This window comes from Vigna umbellata, chromosome 1 (assembly GCF_029865625.1).
Source record: "Vigna umbellata cultivar VRB3 chromosome 1, Vumbellata_1.0, whole genome shotgun sequence".
In the NCBI taxonomy this organism is placed as follows: Eukaryota; Viridiplantae; Streptophyta; class Magnoliopsida; order Fabales; family Fabaceae; genus Vigna; species Vigna umbellata.
In genome coordinates this window covers 27039212-27059866 of record NC_142165.1, presented here as the reverse complement: position 1 = coordinate 27059866, position 20655 = coordinate 27039212, and the positions used below count along the sequence as shown (strand labels likewise).

The 20655-nt window shown below is 35.8% G+C and overlaps 1 protein-coding gene across 1 annotated transcript; it reads right to left on the bottom strand.

Annotated features, from left to right (window-relative positions):
- Positions 1 to 6056: 6056 nt before the first annotated feature.
- Positions 6057 to 8285, bottom strand: LOC124846282 (ribosomal RNA small subunit methyltransferase-like). Its single transcript, XM_047323508.2, has 2 exons — positions 7855 to 8285; positions 6057 to 7119 (listed from the first exon to the last, which is right to left on the bottom strand). Exons 1-2 carry the CDS (start codon positions 8161 to 8163, stop codon positions 6379 to 6381), a joined length of 1050 nt encoding a protein of 349 aa, XP_047179464.1. The 5' UTR covers positions 8164 to 8285; the 3' UTR covers positions 6057 to 6378.
- Positions 8286 to 20655: the final 12370 nt, after the last annotated feature.

Here is a 20655-nt window from a genome sequence, read left to right as displayed (position 1 = left end):
GTCATATTATTTTGTGAATACTATAATATGGTTTATGATTATATTTTGGGGATGTTATAATACTCATATAACACCTAAAGCATATATAGATGGTTCAAAATGAAGCAAATGAGTTTGAACTAAAGCAATAAGACATAAAACAAAAATTCAGTCGATGGAAACACATCAAAACAAGTAAAACATCATGTAAACAACACAGAAGCACAAAAACTAAAATGATAAGACTTATCTCTTAAAGAAACGGTAAGCAACCTTGGCTTTAGATACTTATGGCCTTCCTCCTAGCTCTTTCAAGACCTGCATGAAGATGAATGCCTTCATGGAGATGTAATGGTGCATAAGCTATGGTTTGTGAAAGGTAAGGTGTATGGTTTGGTTATGGAGAGTTTCTAAAGAGGCGAGACTAACTCACATGGAAGGAAGCCTAAAGTAGTTTAGAATAGGCAGTTACTCTAGAAAGAACTCAAAGTTTAGTGAATGACATGATTTGGGAGGATTTCATTACCAAACTCAAGTTAAATTTACAAGAGGTGAGTCCCCTTTATCGATAGGCCAAGAAACCCTAGAGTGGTCTTTAAAAAGCAAAGCCAAAATTCAAAATTCAAATGTTTAAAAATTGGAGCCAAAGATTACATGCATCTAATGTGACTTGTTATGTGGCAAGGTCATGCTTTCTATGCTTATGGAGAAGCTTGCTCTACAAGCTAGCACATATCTAGGATAGAAAACTCTAATTCTATGTGTCTCACACAAGGTCCATCTCTTAGCCCAAAACTACACTATTAAGCCCAAGACCAAATCAAGGCCCAAATATAAGTCCAAGAAAATTCTATATTACTTGGCCTAAAATATTAGGCCCAAAAGAAACCTATTTTACTTATTTACCATCAACATTGACCTAAGAAAATAAGAGTTTAAGGTCATCCATTGCAGATGAGGCCCACCTTTCTTGTAAGCGCTTGTCCATAACTTTTGTAGTTGGTCCATTGACTAAGATTTTTCCATTAATGCCACAAGAAAAAAGGAGCCCATGTTATCCCAAAACTTCATGCGTGTATCCAATTTGCTCCTCTTAGGAGCTCCTAGGCTATTCAGTATAATTTTGGTCTTACTCCCACAATAGACAACACCAATTGTTGTGGTATATGGTTAAGCTAAACAGAGAACTGAGTTTTAGGGTATAATGTTCATGTTTGTGCTTACCTTTTCCTCATGGAGATTCTCCCAATTGTTCACTGTAAAGTTAAGTATTAGAAAACAACTGTCAGAACCTCAAAATAACAGAAAACTAATTTCTATTTATGAGTATGTTAATCCCTGTATCAAGGTAATTGATTACGGAACACCAATAGCCCAACTATTATTCTTGACCTTATATCCACAAAAGCATAAAGTTGGAGAATCCAACTGACAACTTTTTGCCACCAACTTCCATGTTAGCCAGGAAATCCTATTGGGTTTTTCACACTTAACCACCCCACCTAACCCCTTCTTACCATTCGTCTCTCTTGCTCTGCATATCTTGTCTTCAAATTGGACACCCCATCAAGATAATAATTTGGACATATGTAACCTCGGTTGGGTTCAATTGACTTGATGCTTATCATCTCACCAACTCTAAAATCTCTCAACCTCTTGTCCACAAAGTTTCCATCAACCAAAACTGATGCTAACCTATTGTTCTCAAATTTACCACTCATGTGCCTTCTCCAATCCTCATACGCTCCTTTACAACTGTGACAACCAACGCAAAGGACAGTAGCAAGATGAAAACAACTCTTCCAAACACTACAAGCTGAGGAAGCTGATTGAGAATGGAAATTATGAGAAAGTACATGTAAGCAATCTTGTGGAACAGTTCAAAAGGTTCATGGGAATGAAACTGAGTGGGTATTTGCTTATGCGGATAGAGTTTCCAGCAAACATAAAGGTCTCATTGGTTTTCATAGGGTCGTTTTTGTACATTAACCTTTGCATCTTCATCTAAGTTCCATCAGAGGCACTGTTAGGTTCCTTTACTCAGGGAACCAAAACAAATCACGTTATTTTCACACTACTACTCAAATAACAAAATATGATAGTATATGTATGTATTTTATTAACACTATAATGTATCGAAAGAAGAAAATACATGTAAGTATCCCCTCCCAAGGAAGCCTCCCTTCCTCCACTGGAACAATATGTCCAGTCTATACTCAATAGAGAAAATATCTGACATCCCCTCTCCCTCTATTATGTTTCTTATTTATACTCTCTCTCTCTCTCTTTACTAACAAACTAACCTCCTTTCCCGCCTTTAATTTCCTTCCCCTTTATTCCTTCTCACGTGTACCTTTACTTCCTAACATTACACCCTCCTACAAAACAACCTTGTCCTAAAGGTTGGAACCGTGAAACATGATTTCCTGGCTTCTCTACATCATCGTGTTATCATATGAAGGGAACCCACTGGCTACTGCCCTCCGATTCAGGTCTGCAGGCTTGGTGGTGGCAAATCCTCCTCCAATGTCTTCCATTCTTCCTGGATTCTATTAACTTCCAGCATTTCATGAATGGACTTAACAAGGGAAGATTCAGATAATTCCTTGCTAAAGAAAGCTATTGGCCTCTTACTTTGCAACAAAACCACCCCTACTACTCTAGTGTCAGAAGCCTCACACTCTAGAAGGTTTGGCCAAAATCGGGTAGAGCTAGTAATGGGGCTTCAATAACAACTTCCTTGAGTTTTTGCATAGCTTCCACTCCCATTAGGTACCACTTGAGCATTCCCTTTAACAAAGCTTCCCGAGTTAAAATTTTAGCACCCTCTAAAGAGTTCTTGTACATTATGTTAGAAAGTTCTACTGCATCCAATCACTTTATTATATCCCTCACTTCATCCCTTTCAGTGTCTAACTGTCCCTGTGCATCTTCCAGTGCTTCTACCTCAACAATATAATCCTTTCTAGTGCTCAAAACGTCAATTATGCTAAGCTGCCTCCAATCTCTTTTAATTCCTCCTAGGGGTGCCAACCAGGTAACTCCTAGAATCACATTCACACCTCCCAACTCATAAAAATAAAGTTTATCTCTGATTCCTAGCCCCTCCAACCCCACGGGAACTCCTATACAACACCCCCTATTCAATTTTTTCTGCCCATCACCCAAACATACATTATAAGGGGGCGTATCCCCACTTTTCGGCTCCAATTCCTCTGCCAATCTGGTGGCAATAAGGCTATGACTCGCCCCATTGTCAATCAACACTAATATTTTTCTCCCTTACACCCTACCTCACAGTTTCATTGTTTTAAACTATGTTACACGACCTACAGAGAATACAGATAACTCCTTTGTCTTTTGTTCGATTTCAGGACCCTCTTCTACCTCATCTTCTTCGTCTTCCTACCCTCCGTCGGAGGTGACAGATCCCTCTGACGATCCCCGATACGTCTCTGTCCGCGTGACTGTCCTCGAGCTTGAGTTACATCTTCCCCAGGTCGTACCTCCTCTCCCCACCCTTCCGCCACTTCCATGTTCCATAAACCTAGCTTGTTCCCCATCTCGGGCTCGTTCCATCACTGTCAACAAATCACGTGGGTCATGCGGCCTTATCAAGTTACACAACCCCTCTTGCAGCCCATCGAAAAAATATCCCAGCAACTCCTCCTCATTCATTCCCGATGCTTGCGCCACGAGACTTTCAAACTCCTGGATGTACTCGTCGACGCTCCCCTTCTGTCGCATCGTTGCTGACTTCTCACAAACGGTGCCTTGATTTAGCCCACCAAACCTCTGCGTCAAAGCGTCGGTGAACATCTTCCAAGTTGGATGTCTGGTTTTCTTTCGCCAGAAGCGGAACCAATAACTCGCCAAACCTCCCTCCATGCATCTATAGACAAGCTTCATCTTCTCCTTCTCTATCACGCTCTGGAGGTCGAAAAATTTTTGTGCCTGTGTGATCCAGCCCATGGGATCCGCACCTTCAAATGTAGGTAGTTCAACGCATTTCCTCCAACTGCGTCGAACTTCTCCTTTGTCTTCTGATTCCTCCTCCGAGTTTCTGGCGGTCGTCGTTCGCGTCCAGCATTAACGAAATCATGACTTCCTTCGGAGCTCCGATGCTGGTTCTTGGTTCGTCGTCCACGAGTCGCTCGAACCTTCACCTTCAGTTCCTCCATTGACGACTCCATCGTCGTCATTCGTCCCTCCATTCTTCCTTCTAGTGCGTTTAATTTTCCCTCCATTCTATTTCGCTATCGTTTCTCCTCGCTCACTCTCTTCTTCTCTCCGAAACAGATCCGACTGGTCAGACCAAAGATGTTAGGTTTCTTTACTCAAGGAACCAAAACAGATCACGCTATTCTCACACTACTACTCAAATAACAAAATATGATAATATATGTATGTATTTTATTAACACTGTAATGTATCGAAAGAAAAATATATATGTAAGTATCCCCTTCCAAGGAAGACTCCCTTCCTCCACTGGAACAGTATGTCCAGTCTATACTTAAAAGAGAAAATATCTGGCATCCCCTCTCCCTCTATTATGTTTCTTATTTATACTCTCTCTTTACTAACAAACTAACCTTTTTTCCCGCCTTTAATTTTCTCCTCCTTTATTTTCCTTCTCACGTGTACCTTTACTTCCTAACATACACCCATAGTCCTTTTCAGCCATACCAAACAAATATGAATTTGGATCCTTAAGCTCTCCAAGTCCCTTTATGGATAGAGTTTCCAGCAAACACAAAAAGTCTCATTTATTTCCAAAAGGTCATTTATGCACACTAACCTTGCATCTTCATCTGTGAGTTCCCTCTCCGACACACCATCCTTCAGATTCTACACCCTTTGAGCCGTACTTAACACGTACGGATTTTAGATCAAGCACCGCTTAAGCTCACTTAATGGATTGAGTTGTTGCACTATGGACATGGAACTTCTGCGTGATGAGTTAACAAGAGAAAAATGTTCTCATATGGGTGGAAGGTTTTGGTGGAACCTGAATTTGATGCTGGATGCTTATGAATAATAACGAGGAAAGGTCTTGTTGGTAGATACCACGAGGTGTTGTTGATGGTGTCATGATCACAAGTGGTCTCTTAGAACCCATGATTCATAAGTCAGTGACAATGAAAGCATGTGAAGTATGCGAGAAACTGCAAAATTCAAAAATTTAAGGAACTATGTAACTAGGAGCATATCAATTGCAAGGGTCATATACGGGGTCATAAGACTTGAGTTTCATAAAACCTCTCCATTAGACTATGCTGACATGATATAAAAATATGACTCAGTCTTAAATAAGACCTAAGTCGTAAGAATAAAACATTATTTTTCTGTCATGGAAATATATATTTTTGCCAACAGCTAAATAAAATACTAATGAGTGTGGCTCTTATAAGACTCTTGTATTGAACATAAAAGTGATCTGTCACATTTGAACCTACGAAAATTGAATTAAGATCTTATAGAATGACTCCTGCAACATATATGCTCTATGACGTTGTGGTTGTGCATCACTACTGCTTCCTTTATTTCTCTTCTATTCTTTTTACTATTTTCTTATTTCCAGCAAAAGCATCCCATGCATAACTTGAACAAAATCTAATGATGATTATGACAGATAATAATAATATTGATAGTGGTCAAGGGAAAGTACATCTAATAATGAGTACAAGACAAGCATTGAACCAGACAACAGGACTAACATATGTTCTCTTTGCTTCCAGTTAGAGATATTGATACCAGCACATGAAACTTCTCATTCCGTATCGACCCCAACATTAATAAGAGCTCGTCATAGTATGGCCATAAACGGGACCTATATTTTTCTGGTAAAACCATTAAAAAAAAGGCACAAGAACAAGCGTAAAAGAGACATCAACAATTCCACTACAGAACCCTTAAGGTGTATCATTCAATCAAGGTAGTACAGAAATTTATTACATTCCAACCATAGAATTTCATATGCCTCAAATCACCAAAAGACTAGCCATGAATTTTAGTACCAGATATTGAAATTTGACCTCCGACAAAGAAAAAGCTCTAACAAAATATCGATTCGTCCGTACTACAATATGCCTCAATCATTATCCACAATTCAGACTGCCAATCAGGTTGCATTACAAAAAGAAAATTATAACATTTGCAAATTAGGAATGAAGATTACACCAAACAGAAAGTTACAGATGCAGATCCTTATAAAGCAATGAAGGAAGAATAACATTTAATCAAAACACTATAGATTACATGTAGTACTACATATCCACGAAGGAGCTCAACAAAATACAACTCTTAAGAACAGTTTATGATAGCACTATACGGCTAATAAGCAAAAAATAGTGTAGATCAAAAATTGAAGAAGCTATCAAGAAAATTGACCATCTAAAATCAGGAGAAGTGTATTCCAGCTTTGTTAAACAGAGAAAGCAGGTATAGGAATTCCTGCAATGTGAGCTTGGACGACCTCTTTTCTTCAAAATCTCCTTCTTTAAGAACACCCAAAACCTTGTCTTTGAATTCAGATTGCACCTCATCAGCTTCCCCATCCTCAACTTCCATTTCGTCATCTTCTCCTCCATCATCATCCATCTCCATACCTTCTTCATCACCAAAACTAGCAAAGTCCACTTTGGTATCTGCTTGCTTCAGTGAATCTTCTTGCCCAAGTTCCAGCGCCCGCACAGTTCTGTAGTTCTTTTCAAGCAAGGAGATCACACTCTTCTGCCTAAATATTGAACCAAGTGTTTTGTTCTTCCTGTTGAAACAAATTCGCAAAAACCCATCCCATTCCTTTTGCTTAACTTCAATACGGGGTTTCCTGGGCTCAATTCGCACTACAGAGGAATCGACCTTGGGAGGGGGCCTGAAGTTGTTTCTTCCAACTTTGAGGAGGTGGAAGATTCGGGCATGAAGTTGAGTGTTCACGGTAAGACGACAATATAGTTTGTCACCAGGCTGCGCTACCAGTCTCATGGCAAATTCTCTCTGGAACATTATGATTGCAGCACGAAATACAGGCTGGTGATTGAGTAACTTGAATGTGAGAGGAGAAGATATTTGGTAGGGAATGTTTGCAACACATATGTCAAAATAAGGAAGTTCGGTCCGCAGCACATCACCTTGGATAACCTGTAACCATGAAAAAAATAATAGATAATACAATAACATGTTAGGAAAAACAGGTGCCAGTACGCTCTTATAGTAACCATCCAAGTCATAATAAAATAAGTTCAAATAAATTGTAAACATGCCCTTCCAAACATTTACACAATTATCCAAGTAATAAAACAAATAAGTTGATAATAAGCTCTTCCAAACAGATAATGTGTTCATCATGCATCACTTAATGCGTAACTCACTGAAATAAGTGCTTGAAATATTAGTTGTAAACTGTTCTCATAGGCTACCCTTAAAAGATCTCATTGAAACTGGCAAACCCAGATTTCAAAAAACTTTCTCACCCACTATTTTGAGAAAGAAGGTCCAGGCTTTTTGGGATCATTATGACCGCAATGGTCACATTTGTTGGCAATTGGCCACATTACCAAGAATCATAACAAAATCGCAACTGTGACCACAATTTGAATAACCTCTTCAAATGTACTCTTGAGTGTTTCTCACACTACTTCACTGAGTTCTAAACAAAAGAATTAATTCCTTCATACGTTTCAAAAGAACGAACGGTGTCGTTCCGCTACCCTTTCCCAGTCCCTTGCCCCCTAGTAACGTGTTTGTAGTTATTTTAAATTTTTACAGAAAAAATTGGCAATTCTCACTATTAATGATTTCCCTTAAAATAAGAGTGGGAGAAAACTAAAAATGAAAACAGAAAAAGAGAGTGAAATTTCCTTTTTGTTTTCATACCGTAAGGCGATTGGAGTGAGGAGTGCCCTGGAACCGTCGCTGGAGCTCGAGAACCATGCGGGGATCAATTTCGACAGCGATGACCTTCTTGGCGGCTTCTAGAAGCTTCTTGGTGAGGTTTCCAGTGCCGGGACCGATCTCGAGGACGACGTCGGTAGGTTTGACGCCGGATTTCTGCACGATGGAGTCGACGAGCAAAGGATTTTTCAGAATGTGCTGGCCCTTCGATTTGTGGAAGGAGATTCCTCCCTGATACGGCATGTGCTGCTGCGCCTTCGTCTTCTCCTTCTTCGCTTTCCCTCCCGCCATTGAAACGCGCTGCACTGTTTCGGTTCAAAGAGCTCACACTAGCGCGCGCAGGAACACGAAGTCAGCTAGAGAATTAGGGTTTCTCTCTAAAAAAATTTACAAATATTTTTGTCCATTCTCCTCAGAAGAGTTAACCTAAAATGTCTGTTTAAAATGATTAAATGTTTATAATATTATGAAAAAATTGTACTTACTTTTCTTAAACTTAGTTTAAATTTCGTTTAGATTATGGTTTCAAACACACTAACTTTTTTTATATTTTAATATGAATATCCTCAAATCTACCCAATTTTTGTAATAACTGTAAATCTTTTTAAAGTTTTAGTAATCACATTTAATTCTCTTATATAAGATCCTAGAAAAATTATAACAATTTTTATTTGTTCATTAAAATCTTTATTATCATTATTACTATTTTAAAATGAATAATTTAATTAAATAATTATATTTTGTGTTATAATTATGTATAGTTAAAAATATAATATTTAAATAAAGAATTTAATAATTTTAAAAAATTACATAACAAGGGTATTTTATAAACAAATTACTTTATAATAATAATAAAAATAAAAATAATAATAATATAAGAAAAATAATAATAATAATAATCATAAAAATAATAATAATCATGATAATAATAATAATCATAATAATAGTAATAATAATTATTTTTATAATAATAATAATAATAAAAATAAAAATAAAAATAATAAAATAATAATAAATATAATAAAAAAATAAAAAAATATATTAATAATAATAATAAATATAATAATAATAATTATAATTATAATTGTAATAATTGTAACGTCCCTAATAACAAATTAAACATCTGGTAAATAATAATTCAAGTTCTTTAAACGTCCTACAAAAATTTAGATAGTTTACAACCATAATAAAACATTAGATCTTTTCACATAAAATAAAAGTCAACTGCATTAGAAAATAACACAAAGAAATAAAAATACCGGAATCTCTAATCATCCATAGAATTATTTTAAACATCATTTGCTTTCATACAACTACAAGTCATACCATCATTGTAAATAAAAATCACAACTAATAAAGAAAACGTAAGGGTGAGCTAAAAAAATAAGGGTTAAATATGTTTTTAGTCCCTAAACTATTGGCCGTTTCTGGTTTTCGTCCCTCTTCCAAAGTAAGGTACAATTTGGTCCTCATTCTTTAGAAAAACGTTCGTTTTAGTTCTCAAAATTTTGTTTTTAGTCCTCGTTTTAGTCCTCAAAACGTTCGTTTTTTCGACTAAAACGAACGTTTTTTAAAGATTGAGGACTAAATTGTACCTTACTTTGGAAGAGGGACGAAAACCAGAAATGGTCAATAGTTTAGGGACTAAAAACATATTTAACCCAAAAAATAATATCAACATACCATCATTGTAAATAAAAATCACAACTAATAAAGAAAACGTAAGGGTGAGCTAAAAAAAATAATATCAATCACTAATATGATAGTTATATCACAATTATTAAGTCCTTATCACAATTTTCAACCACTAGTGCAAAAATAATGAATAATATCACGCGTTTAATGTCTAACCAATGTAAAAAATGACCAATAACCGCTTTTGTAAAAAAAATGGGGTTTAACAATTCTGATAGTCCATATTTTCGGTGATTTTTCCCAAATAGGTCCCACTTTTTTTTGTCTCAATTGAGTCCCTATTTTTGAAAAATTGAAAGTGACAAGTGTTAACACTGTTAAAGAATGTGACACGTATCAACTCGTGATTTTTTTGAATTTTTTAAATATTTTTTGAATCATTTTTTTTTATTTTGAAAAATAAAAAAAATTGCCATGTGTCAAGCTAACATTGAGCACGTGGCAATGATAGCGTGAGGTGGCACTGACAGTGTCACGTGTCATTGTATTTGTCTCAATTTGGTCCCTATATTTTTATGTTGTTTCAATTTGGTTCCTGTATTTTTATTTCGTCTCCATTTAGTTCTAATTTTTTTTAAATTAAACAATTTTGTTCCTTTCTAAATTCAAACAAAATTTAATTTGTATATAAATCTTTACGAAAAAAATTATACAAATTGATATTTTTTAATTAGAAAAATAAAAAAATTACGAACTATATATGACACATTTTTATTTATATAGTACTAAAGAAAATAACTTAGTTGTATTAATGTTTTTAAAACAAAAATTAAATTCGGACAAATAAAAATAAAGAAACTCATTTAAAAATTTTCCACAAGATTAAACAACAAATGAAATCATTTAACCTAAATAATATGAATGAGCAAACTGTAAAAGTTAACATTTCTTTAATAAATATTTTTGTGAAGGTGATCTTTTGAAAAATAGTCTCAATACTTCCTCAATAATTCATAAACAGTTTCTCAAGTTAAATATTTCGATTTGGAATACACCATTACTAATAATTCACTTAACATAAACATATTTAAAGACAAAAATTTGAAAAACGTACATACTGTATTTTATTTTGGAAGGAATAATTTTTTTTAATTTTTTAAAAAAATTAGGATTAAATTGAGACAAAATAAAAATATAGGAACCAAATTGAAACAAAATAAAAATACAAGAAAGACAAGTGCAATGACACGCGGCTTAACAATGACACGTGGAATTGGTAGTGTCACGTCACACTGTCATTGTCACGTGACATAATGTCAACTTGACACGTGGCAATTTAAAACAAATGAAAATAAAAATAATTCAAATAAATATTTACAAAATTCAAAAAAATCACGAGCTGACATGTGACACCTCTTTAACGATGTTAGTACGGAACTAACGACAAAGATCTAATTGCTTTAAATTTTAAAAATAGGGACCCAATTGCGACAAAAAAAAAGTGAAGGACCTATTTGAGAAAAATCATAAAAAATAGGGACTATCAGAATGATTAAACAAAAAAAATGTCATTATAGACGTTGGTTATAAGGGACCCCGACGTCACATATGTTTTAGACGTCGACCCCCTCAAATCAGAAGTTAAATGCTCTACTAGGAGAACTGAAAAGTCAGTATTTTATTGACTTTAGACATCGGCTACAGGGGGCCTGATGTCTAATGTTTATTTGACATCCAATCCCATTCCACGGACTTCAATAAGCTGGGAAAATACACCTAAAGTGGCGCCAATATTTATTTTTTTTACGAATAAGACATCAGCTGGGGAGGGGCCTTGATGTCTTATAGCATTTAAATGTCAAGGGGTGACAAGCCCAACATCAAATGTCCTATTTTACAACAAATCTAGAACGTGATCATCACTTACGCATTCTCTTGCTGCTTCATCTTCTTCCTTTTTTGTTCGCCATAGTCATTGATGTTGCAGGTTTCTTCCACTTTGCACCATTTAAAATTATTTTGTACCGATTAAATTTTGATTCCACCTACTATATTTTATTTACACCGATTAAATTTCGTTTTCATTGGCTTATGGTGCAATTTTTTGTACGTGAGTTAACGGACCTCAACAATAGCATACAAAACACTTTCCCTACATCAGATATAACATATATAACTCAACGACAATTACTTTTAGGTTAAACCCCTTTAGTTGTCCCTATTTTTGTTGGGTTTTCCCAGTTTGATCCCCTTCTTATTAGAATCCCCAATTGAGTCCTTATAAGTGCTAATTTGAATCAATTGAGCCCCTGCCGTTAAATTTAGTTAACGGGGTTAAGTTTTTTCATAGGTGGAAGGTTAATGTGTCAATTTTTTAAAACGTGACATACTTAGAGTTGAATACGTGGAATTTAGCAACTTTTTAAATTTTAATAATATGGATTTCTGAAATGGGATTTAGGGTTCAAAGAAGAGGAAGAAGAAGCTACAGGTGGCAAAGAAGATGAAAATAAATTTGTCATTAAATGGACAGAGGATGACCAAAAGAACCTCATGGATCTGGGAAATTTAGAGCTGGAAAGGAACACGCGGTTGGAGAATCTTATTGCCAGAAGAAGACAAAGGAGATTGATATCTGAGAAGAATCTAATAGACTTAGACTTTGCTGATATTCCCAGTAATGTTACACCTATTGCTACAACCAGGCATAATCCATTTGATTTCCCTGATGATTCCTTTGCTGCCATGGGATTACCACCCATTCTTGGATCTGCTCCTTCTATTCTACAACCTAGACGAAACCCTTTTGATATTCCCTATGACTCAAATGAAGAGAAACCTGATCTTAAAGGGGACAGTTTTCAACAAGTGTTTATAGTGCTTCATCAAAAAGATTCATTTTTTCGGAGGCATGAAAGTTTCAGCGTAGGACCTTCAAAAAGATTCTCTTTTTCATGAACAATTTAATGCAGGGGAAACGTCTCATGAAACAATCGGGGGATGGCCCAGTGCACCGGACGGACCATAGGCATGGGGTTACTGCTTCGTGAGAGAGCGGAACCCAAGCGATTACTGCTCCCCAACTCCCCAATTCCCATGCACTTCTGGACATCAATACTATGGCAGGGGTCCCATCCAGATATCCTGAAACAACAACTACAGTCAGTGCGAAAATGCAATTGGGGTGTATTTGATCAACAACCCTGATCTCGTCGCCACTGACGTCGTCGTCTCCTTCAAGTCCGCCATCTGGTTCTGGATGACCCCACAGTCCCCCAAGCCTTCCTTGCACAACAACCTTGACTGCTACTCCCAGACCCCATTCGGAAATTCACTGCTTAATCTCCATCCCTTCGTCTGATCTACAACAACCTCTCAGATTTTTAATCTCATTCAATTTGATTGAACCCTAAATCCCATGAAATCCCTAATATTATATTATTACATTTTACCAAATTCTGGCCTAAACCATGTCACGTTTCAACTCTCACCATGTCACGTCTTAAAAAATTAGACACATCAACCTCCCACCTATGCACAAACTTAATCCCATTAAATAAATTTAATGGCATGGACTCAATCGATTCAAATTTGCACTTTTAAGGAATCAATTGGGGATTCTAATAAGAAGGGGATCAAACTGGGAAAAATCCACATAAATAGGGACAACTAAAGGGTTTAAACCTTACTTTTATGCACTACAATAACACTATTAACACTAAAAGGTCATGCAAATAAATAAATAATATTTATTACAATAATTTTGAAAGACCAAAAAAATTATCTAGTATGTTTTTTTTGTAGGTCTTACATTCTCCTTAACTCCACAAATTTTTTTCCTCGAAAATTGCCTTATTCCCAAAAAAGTTGCAGATACTCATTCTTCATGTACTCTTCTAACTCTCACGACATTTCTTGAGTTTTTTTCATTCCAAAGTACCTTCCCTGTATACACGTCCTTCCCTCTAAATTTCTTAGCTTGCACATCTAACACCCACCGATCTTGCAACCAACGTTAAATCTTTTTTAACTTGAATGTCATCAACTTCCAACACATGAAACACATTATACAAATTTACCAACCGAGGTGGTAAAGCCAACTCATATGCCACAAGTCCAATCCTTTTGAGAATCTCGTAAGGTTCGAGTAATTTTGGTGTCAATTTCTTAGTCTTGATAGTTATCCTAACCCCGTGGTTGGGGTTACTCATAGAAACACGCGATCTCCTTCCTCGAACTATAGTGGTCTCCTCCTTTTATTCGCATAGGACTTCTATCGACTCTCAGTGGCCTGCATACGAAGCTGTATCAGCTTCACCTTTTCAGTGGTCTTTCATATCAACTCGGGACCCACTGTCACTGCTTCCCCGTCCTGATACCAACACAGAGATGTTCAACATCTCCTTCCATACAAAGCTTCAAAAGGAGTCATCCAAATACTCAATGATAATTTCTATTGAACGTAAATTCTACCAATGGTAATATCTCACTTCAACCCCCTAAATGATCAAGCACACAGGTTCTCAACAGATCTTCCAAGGACTAAATAGTTCTATCCGATTGCTCATCAGTTTGAGGATGATAAGCAAAACTCATCCTCAACTATATACCCAAAGCTCATTGCAATGTCTGCCAAAACCTCGACGCAAACCTTGGATCTCAATTTGAATACTCGTTGGTAAACCATGCAACCTCATTATCTCCCTTACATACAACTCAACCAACTTTTCCATCTCCCAAATGAATCATGTCCTTTTGATGTGGTAAATGAGTTACAAAATTCATCGCGATACTGCCCACTTCCATTGAGGATTCTCCAATTGTTGTAACATCCCTCCCGGGCTTTGATGCTCAATCTTAGCCTTTTGACACATTAAGCAAGAAGCGACAAACTCAGCCACATCACATTTCATCCTATTCCACCAAAATAATTCCTTCAAGTCTTTGTACATCTTAGTTGTACTTGGGTGAATATTAAGACAACTCTTGTGTCCTTCTTCCATAATCATTCTTTTCAACTCTGACTTCTTAGGCACACATACCCTACTCTTGAAACGTAGAATACCGTCAATACCCAAAGGCAAATCATTGGCTTGATTTGTTCCTAGCATCTTTACCGTACTTTGGAGACCCTGGTTGGTCAACTACTTCACTTTCATTTTCTCCAGGAAGTTACTAATAATAACCAAATGGCTACAAATAATCCGACCATGTTCTAGCTGAAATCTCAAGTTCATATCTCGCAACTTCTCTATTAGTTCAATCTCTTTAAACATTAAAGTCACCACTTGTACCCGCTTCCTACTCAAAGCATCTACGACCATGTTTGCTTTTCCGGGTGATACAACAGCACAAAATCATAATCTTTCAAAATGATGTTGATCGTGAACACATTGCATGGGTGTTAACTTGGGTAAATTCTTGTGTATGGGTGCTGGTTTGAGTTTTGTTGAATGGTATTGATTTATATACGTAGTAGGGGGAGATTACATTCTTGACTTTCGTTATTCTTGGTTTTTATATTCTTAATTTATTTTCATGTGTAAATTGCGTATATGTGTGTTGTCGTTTGAATGTATGCGTGTGACAATATAACATGTTGTTATGGGGTCGTATTATCGTACCTAATAAATCTATATATGACTATTTCGACAGTGGATGTGGGAAAAAGGTTCTCTTTGGTCATGGATAACTGATTAACAAGGGCAAATAGTTGTGTAATAATCGATTACATAAGTTGTATAATCGATTAAAACACGTTGCTATGCTAACCTATGTTTCATTAGTGTATTGATCTGTTTAAAATGAAAATTGATTTGAAAATTTGCTTAAGTGTTGACATAACCGATTACATAAGTTGCATAATCGATTAAGTGTTTCATATGTCAAAATAAATTTCATTTAAAGCCTTAACTATTTTTGACGATCAAATAAATTTATTATTGGCTTATGAGAATTGAATAATCGATTGCATGCACTATATAATGATTTAAATCAAAACAAAATAAAATCTGTTAAAGTAGGAAAAACTTAACAGATTACATAAATTTCGTAATCGATTAAAATGCTTCAATATTCAAAAAAATCTTGTAAATGACTGTCTTGCGCGCTGTTTCTAACCAATTCATTGCAATCAATTTCATAACTAACTGTTTCATTGAGTTCTGATTATAGGAGTGTCTAAGAAGAGTCTTGAAGAATCAAGGATCAAATTTAGATTTTACACATCAAGATTCTATCAAGAAACTAGGTTGAATTGTTCTGATTTGATATGCACTACTAAAGTGTGTTTAGAAGATTAGTTTTATCATTCACAATCTGAGGATTGCATTCTTGTGCAGGTGTGCCAAGGGAGAGAGTTGTGTGTGTTCTCATTGAGAGTTTGGTAAGAGTGTAGGGGTCTTCACCTCTTGTTTGCTATAGTGATTTTGAGTGGGGTGAAAAGTACATTGAGAGGGGATATCTTTGTATTCTTGTAACTCTATCATTATAGTGAAATCCCTTCAACTCAGGTTGTTGAAGAAAGACTGGATGTAGGCTTGGCCGAACCAGTATAAAAACCTTGTGCTTTCTTTCTCTATGCTTTTCTTTTTTATTGTTGATTCATCATTTTTGTTTTATTGATTTCAGGAAAACCAAAGATTTTACAAAGCTTTTGAAATGATCAGTTTTTTAAAGCAAAATCCACTTCATCCTCCCTCTTGGTTTGAAATATAAGGCATCTCTTTTCGAACAAGTTATAAAATCCATGATGATACTATCCCACTTCCACTAAGGGATCTCCAATTGTTGTAACATCCCTCCTGTAAGACTCGGGAAATTCAAATGTAATAAGAAAATGATGTTGATATTGCTAAATGTTTTATTTTTATGAGAAAGCATGTTTTCGCAAGATGTTGTGTAACTCAATTGGTAAAAGCCTTGTGTGGGGAGCTGGTGGTTTTGTATTCAAACCTTGCTAGGTGCATATTATGTGTTTTATTTTTCGGTGTGGCTGTTATGTTATTCTTTTTTTACATCGAAAAGAACCTATAGTAAAAAAAAATAAAAAATAGTAAGGGTGTAAAAATGACTTCTCAATAAAGATATCGTTGTAGATGATTGATTTGTTATTAAGGTGTGCTTGTTTCTTATGTACAAATTTTATTGTTATTGGTTGTGTTATGGTAGCTTACCCATATTTGTTTGTGTTGTGGTTGTGTGTGTTTTGCGATGATCGTATGACCTTTGGTTATACGGGAGCAGGGGATGTTACAAATGCTTCAAATGCATGACAGTGACGCGAGAATGGGAAGACGACTTGGGTTATTTAAAGCTTTTGTGCTATAAATTTTAGAAACAATGTAATGGGGTTTACTTTATTTCATTTTGATTTTATTAATCTCGGTATTATATAAGTGGATTTCTGCAATGGTTTATGATTTTAAAAATTTTAATTTTTACTCGTAATCGGGACATAAAAAAAAATCGAGATGTTACATTTAGTATCAGAATTAGGTTTTCGAAAATATTTTGAGGCTTTGGGGAGTGAACTCGTCTAGTTTTTGCTATGTATTTCTATGGTTGTGTTAGGTATGACTATATTGTGGTTTTGTTTTGTATGAGTTGATTTGTTTGTGGTAACGTAAAGGGAGTTAGACCTCAATGCATGTGCAGAAGTGATACACTGGTATATGTTTGAATCTGAGATATGATTAACGTTGGAAATGGTTATACGTAAAACCTGTTCTCTGGATCGTAGTTGGTTGTTGACTATGGCTTGATAATTGTTTGTCTTAGCTTTCAATGATCTGTTGACTGGAAATGAAATTCTGTGAAAGTATGGAAATAATTTGTTGGTTGGTAATGTGATTTTGTGAAGCATGGAATTTACTTGTATATTAAAGTGTAATGCAAATTCTAGAAGAATGTAGAAGCTCCTTAGATAGAAGAATTGAAATGTAATACAAGTTCTAGAATATTCTAGAAAAACCTAAAATAGGAAGAAAAATCAAGAATATTCTACATAGGTTAAAATCTAGAACATTCCACATAAGTTGTGGCTAGTATGTTCTAGAATAATCTATGGGTCTATAAATACCCATGAACTCTACCATTTGATGTATGAAGCCAACATCTACCATTTGTATGTAGCCAACATCTACCATTTGTATGAACCAACATCTACTACAACTAAAGACAACTACAACACTTCTTCCAACTACTACTTCTACATTCAACTATCTCTACATTTTCTCTATCCCATCAACTACTCCTTTCACAACCTTCAAATACTAACAGTGGTACCAGAGCTACATTCGGTCATCTACTGGGCGTAGATAAAATTTTCAACTACCTCAAACAAAACTATAACTCATTCTACTACTTCCAAATATATTCTCAACACATGGCTACTACTAATCAAACATCATCAATTCCAGTACCTATTTTCAAAGGAGAAAATTATGATTTTTGGAGTGTCAAAATGAAGACATTCTTCCGCTCTCAAGATTTATGGGATATCATAGAAGAGGGATTCAATATTCCAGAAGACACCTCTACTCTTACTGCAGCTCAAAAGAAGGAGTTGAAAGAAAACAAGCAGAAGGATTCAAGGGCTTTATTTGTTCTTCAACAAGCAGTTGATGACACAATTTTTCCAAGGATAATTGGTGCCACAAGTGCAAAACAAGCTTGGAACACAATACAAGAGGAGTTTCAAGGAAGTGACGAGGTACGCAATATTAAACTTCATTCTCTAAGACGAGAGTTTGAATTATTAAGAATGAAAGAATTTGAGACCATTAAAGACTACTATTCTAGAATAAAAGAAATAGTTAGTCAGATGAGAGCCTATGGGGAAAATATTCTTGACAAAAAGATCGTTGAGAAAATTTTAATTTCTATTCCCCAAAAGTATGATGCAATCGCAACCGCGATTGAACAAACAAAAGATTTGGCTACATTGTCAGTCACACAACTAATGGGCTCTCTTGAAGCTTATGAACAAAGATTGAAAAGGCATGAAGAAGACTCGGTTGAAAATGCCTTTCAATCAAAACTAAAATTACGGTCTCAGAATAAAGAATATGAAGGAAATAAAAGTAGAGAAGAAATTTCTAGAAATAAAGAAAATCCTAGAAGCTTCTTGAAGACTCGTCAAGAAAAATATCCTCCATGTGGCATATGTAAAAAGACAAGTCACTTGGAAAAAGATTGTTGGCATCATGGAAAACCTCAATGCCACTATTGCAAGAAATTTGGTCACGTAGAAAAGTATTGTCGTAATAAAAATAAGTATCAAGCAAACTTTGCGGAAGAAGATAATCAAGAGAAACTCTTATTCTACGCCAATCAAGAATCTTCTGGTAGAGAAGGAAGTTGGTACTTGGATAGTGGATGCAGCAATCACATGGCGAAAGATCAAAGCATCTTCAAAGACATTGATAAATCTGTCAATGTCAAAGTTCGGCTAGGAAATGGCACCACAGTGGAGTCTCGAGGCAAAGGAACTGTCATGGTGGAGACAAAGAAAGGTACGAAATTCATCAAGGATGTTTTACTAGTTCCAAATCTTAAAGAAAATCTTTTAAGTATTGGCCAAATGATGGAGAATGGATATTCTCTTCATTTTGAGAAAGATACATGCAAAATTTATGACAATAAAATGATAGAAATTGGCCAAGTAAAAATGGAGAAGAGAAATAGAAGCTTTCCTATAAGCTTCAAACCTAGAACTAATATTGCCATGAAGGTAGAAGTTGATGACTCATGGCTTTGGCATAGGAGATTTGGCCACTTCAACACACATGCCTTAAAACTTCTATATACGAAAAACATGATGAGAGATCTTCCATGCTTGAAGGAGAATAATGAATCATGTGAAGGATGTCTCCTCGGAAAACAACATCGATTACCATTCTCGACAGACAAAGCATGGAGAGCAAAAGACTTATTGGAGTTGATTCATACCGATGTTTGCGGACCGATGAGAACACCTTCACATCATAACAACAGGTATTTCATCCTCTTCATTGATGACTTCTCTAGAATGACATGGGTCTATTTCTTAAAGGCAAAGTCAGAAGTTTTTGGAGTATTCAATAAATTCAAGGCCCTTGTTGAGAAGCAAAGTGGAAAACAGCTAAAAGTACTTAGAAGTGATCGTGGCAAGGAGTACACATCTCACGAGTTTGACAAATTCTGTGAAGATGAAGGCATAGAGCGACAACTTACAGTCGCATATACTCCACAACAAAATGGCGTGTCAGAGAGAAAGAATCGCACAGTTATGGAGATGGCAAGATCAATGCTGAAAGAGAAAAGTATGCCTAATACTTTTTGGGCTGAAGCAGTTTACACTGCAGTTTATATTCTAAACAGATGTCCAACTAAAGCAGTCCAAGATAAGACTCCTATTGAAGCTTGGAGTGGGAGAAAGCCATCAGCTAAACACCTACGAGTATTTGGGTCTATTTGCTACATACATGTTCCTGATCAAAGGAGGCACAAGCTTGAAGACAAAACTATACGAGGAATATTCTTGGGATATAGCACACAATCAAAAGGCTATCGAGTCTACAACCTACAAACGAAAAAGCTCATCATCAGTCGAGATGTTGAAGTTGATGAAAATGCTTCTTGGAATTGGGAAGAAGAAAAAGTTGTTAAAAGCAACATTCTACTTCCAGTGCAACAATCTCAAGAAGAAACTCAAGAAGAGGCAGAAAATTCAGGTACGCTTTCTCCACCTCCACAACAAGATTCTTCACCTGAATCTAGTCCAAGAAGAGTAAGATCTTTGGTAGACATATATGAAACTTGCAATATGGCTATGATTGAGCCTAACTGTTATGAAGAAACATCAAAGCAAGAAGTATGGTCAAGGAAATGGAGGAAGAAGATCAAATTGAAGATATGTTACCAAGACAAAGATTTGAACTACTGCACACAATGCTTGGAGTTACCGAATTTGCATTAAGGAGGAGTATTAAAGTGTAATGCAAATTCTAGAAGAATGTAGAAGCTCCTTAGATAGAAGAATTGAAATGTAATACAAGTTCTAGAATATTCTAGAAAAACCTAAAATAGGAAGAAAAATCAAGAATATTCTACATAGGTTAAAATCTAGAACATTCCACATAAGTTGTGGCTAGTATGTTCTAGAAT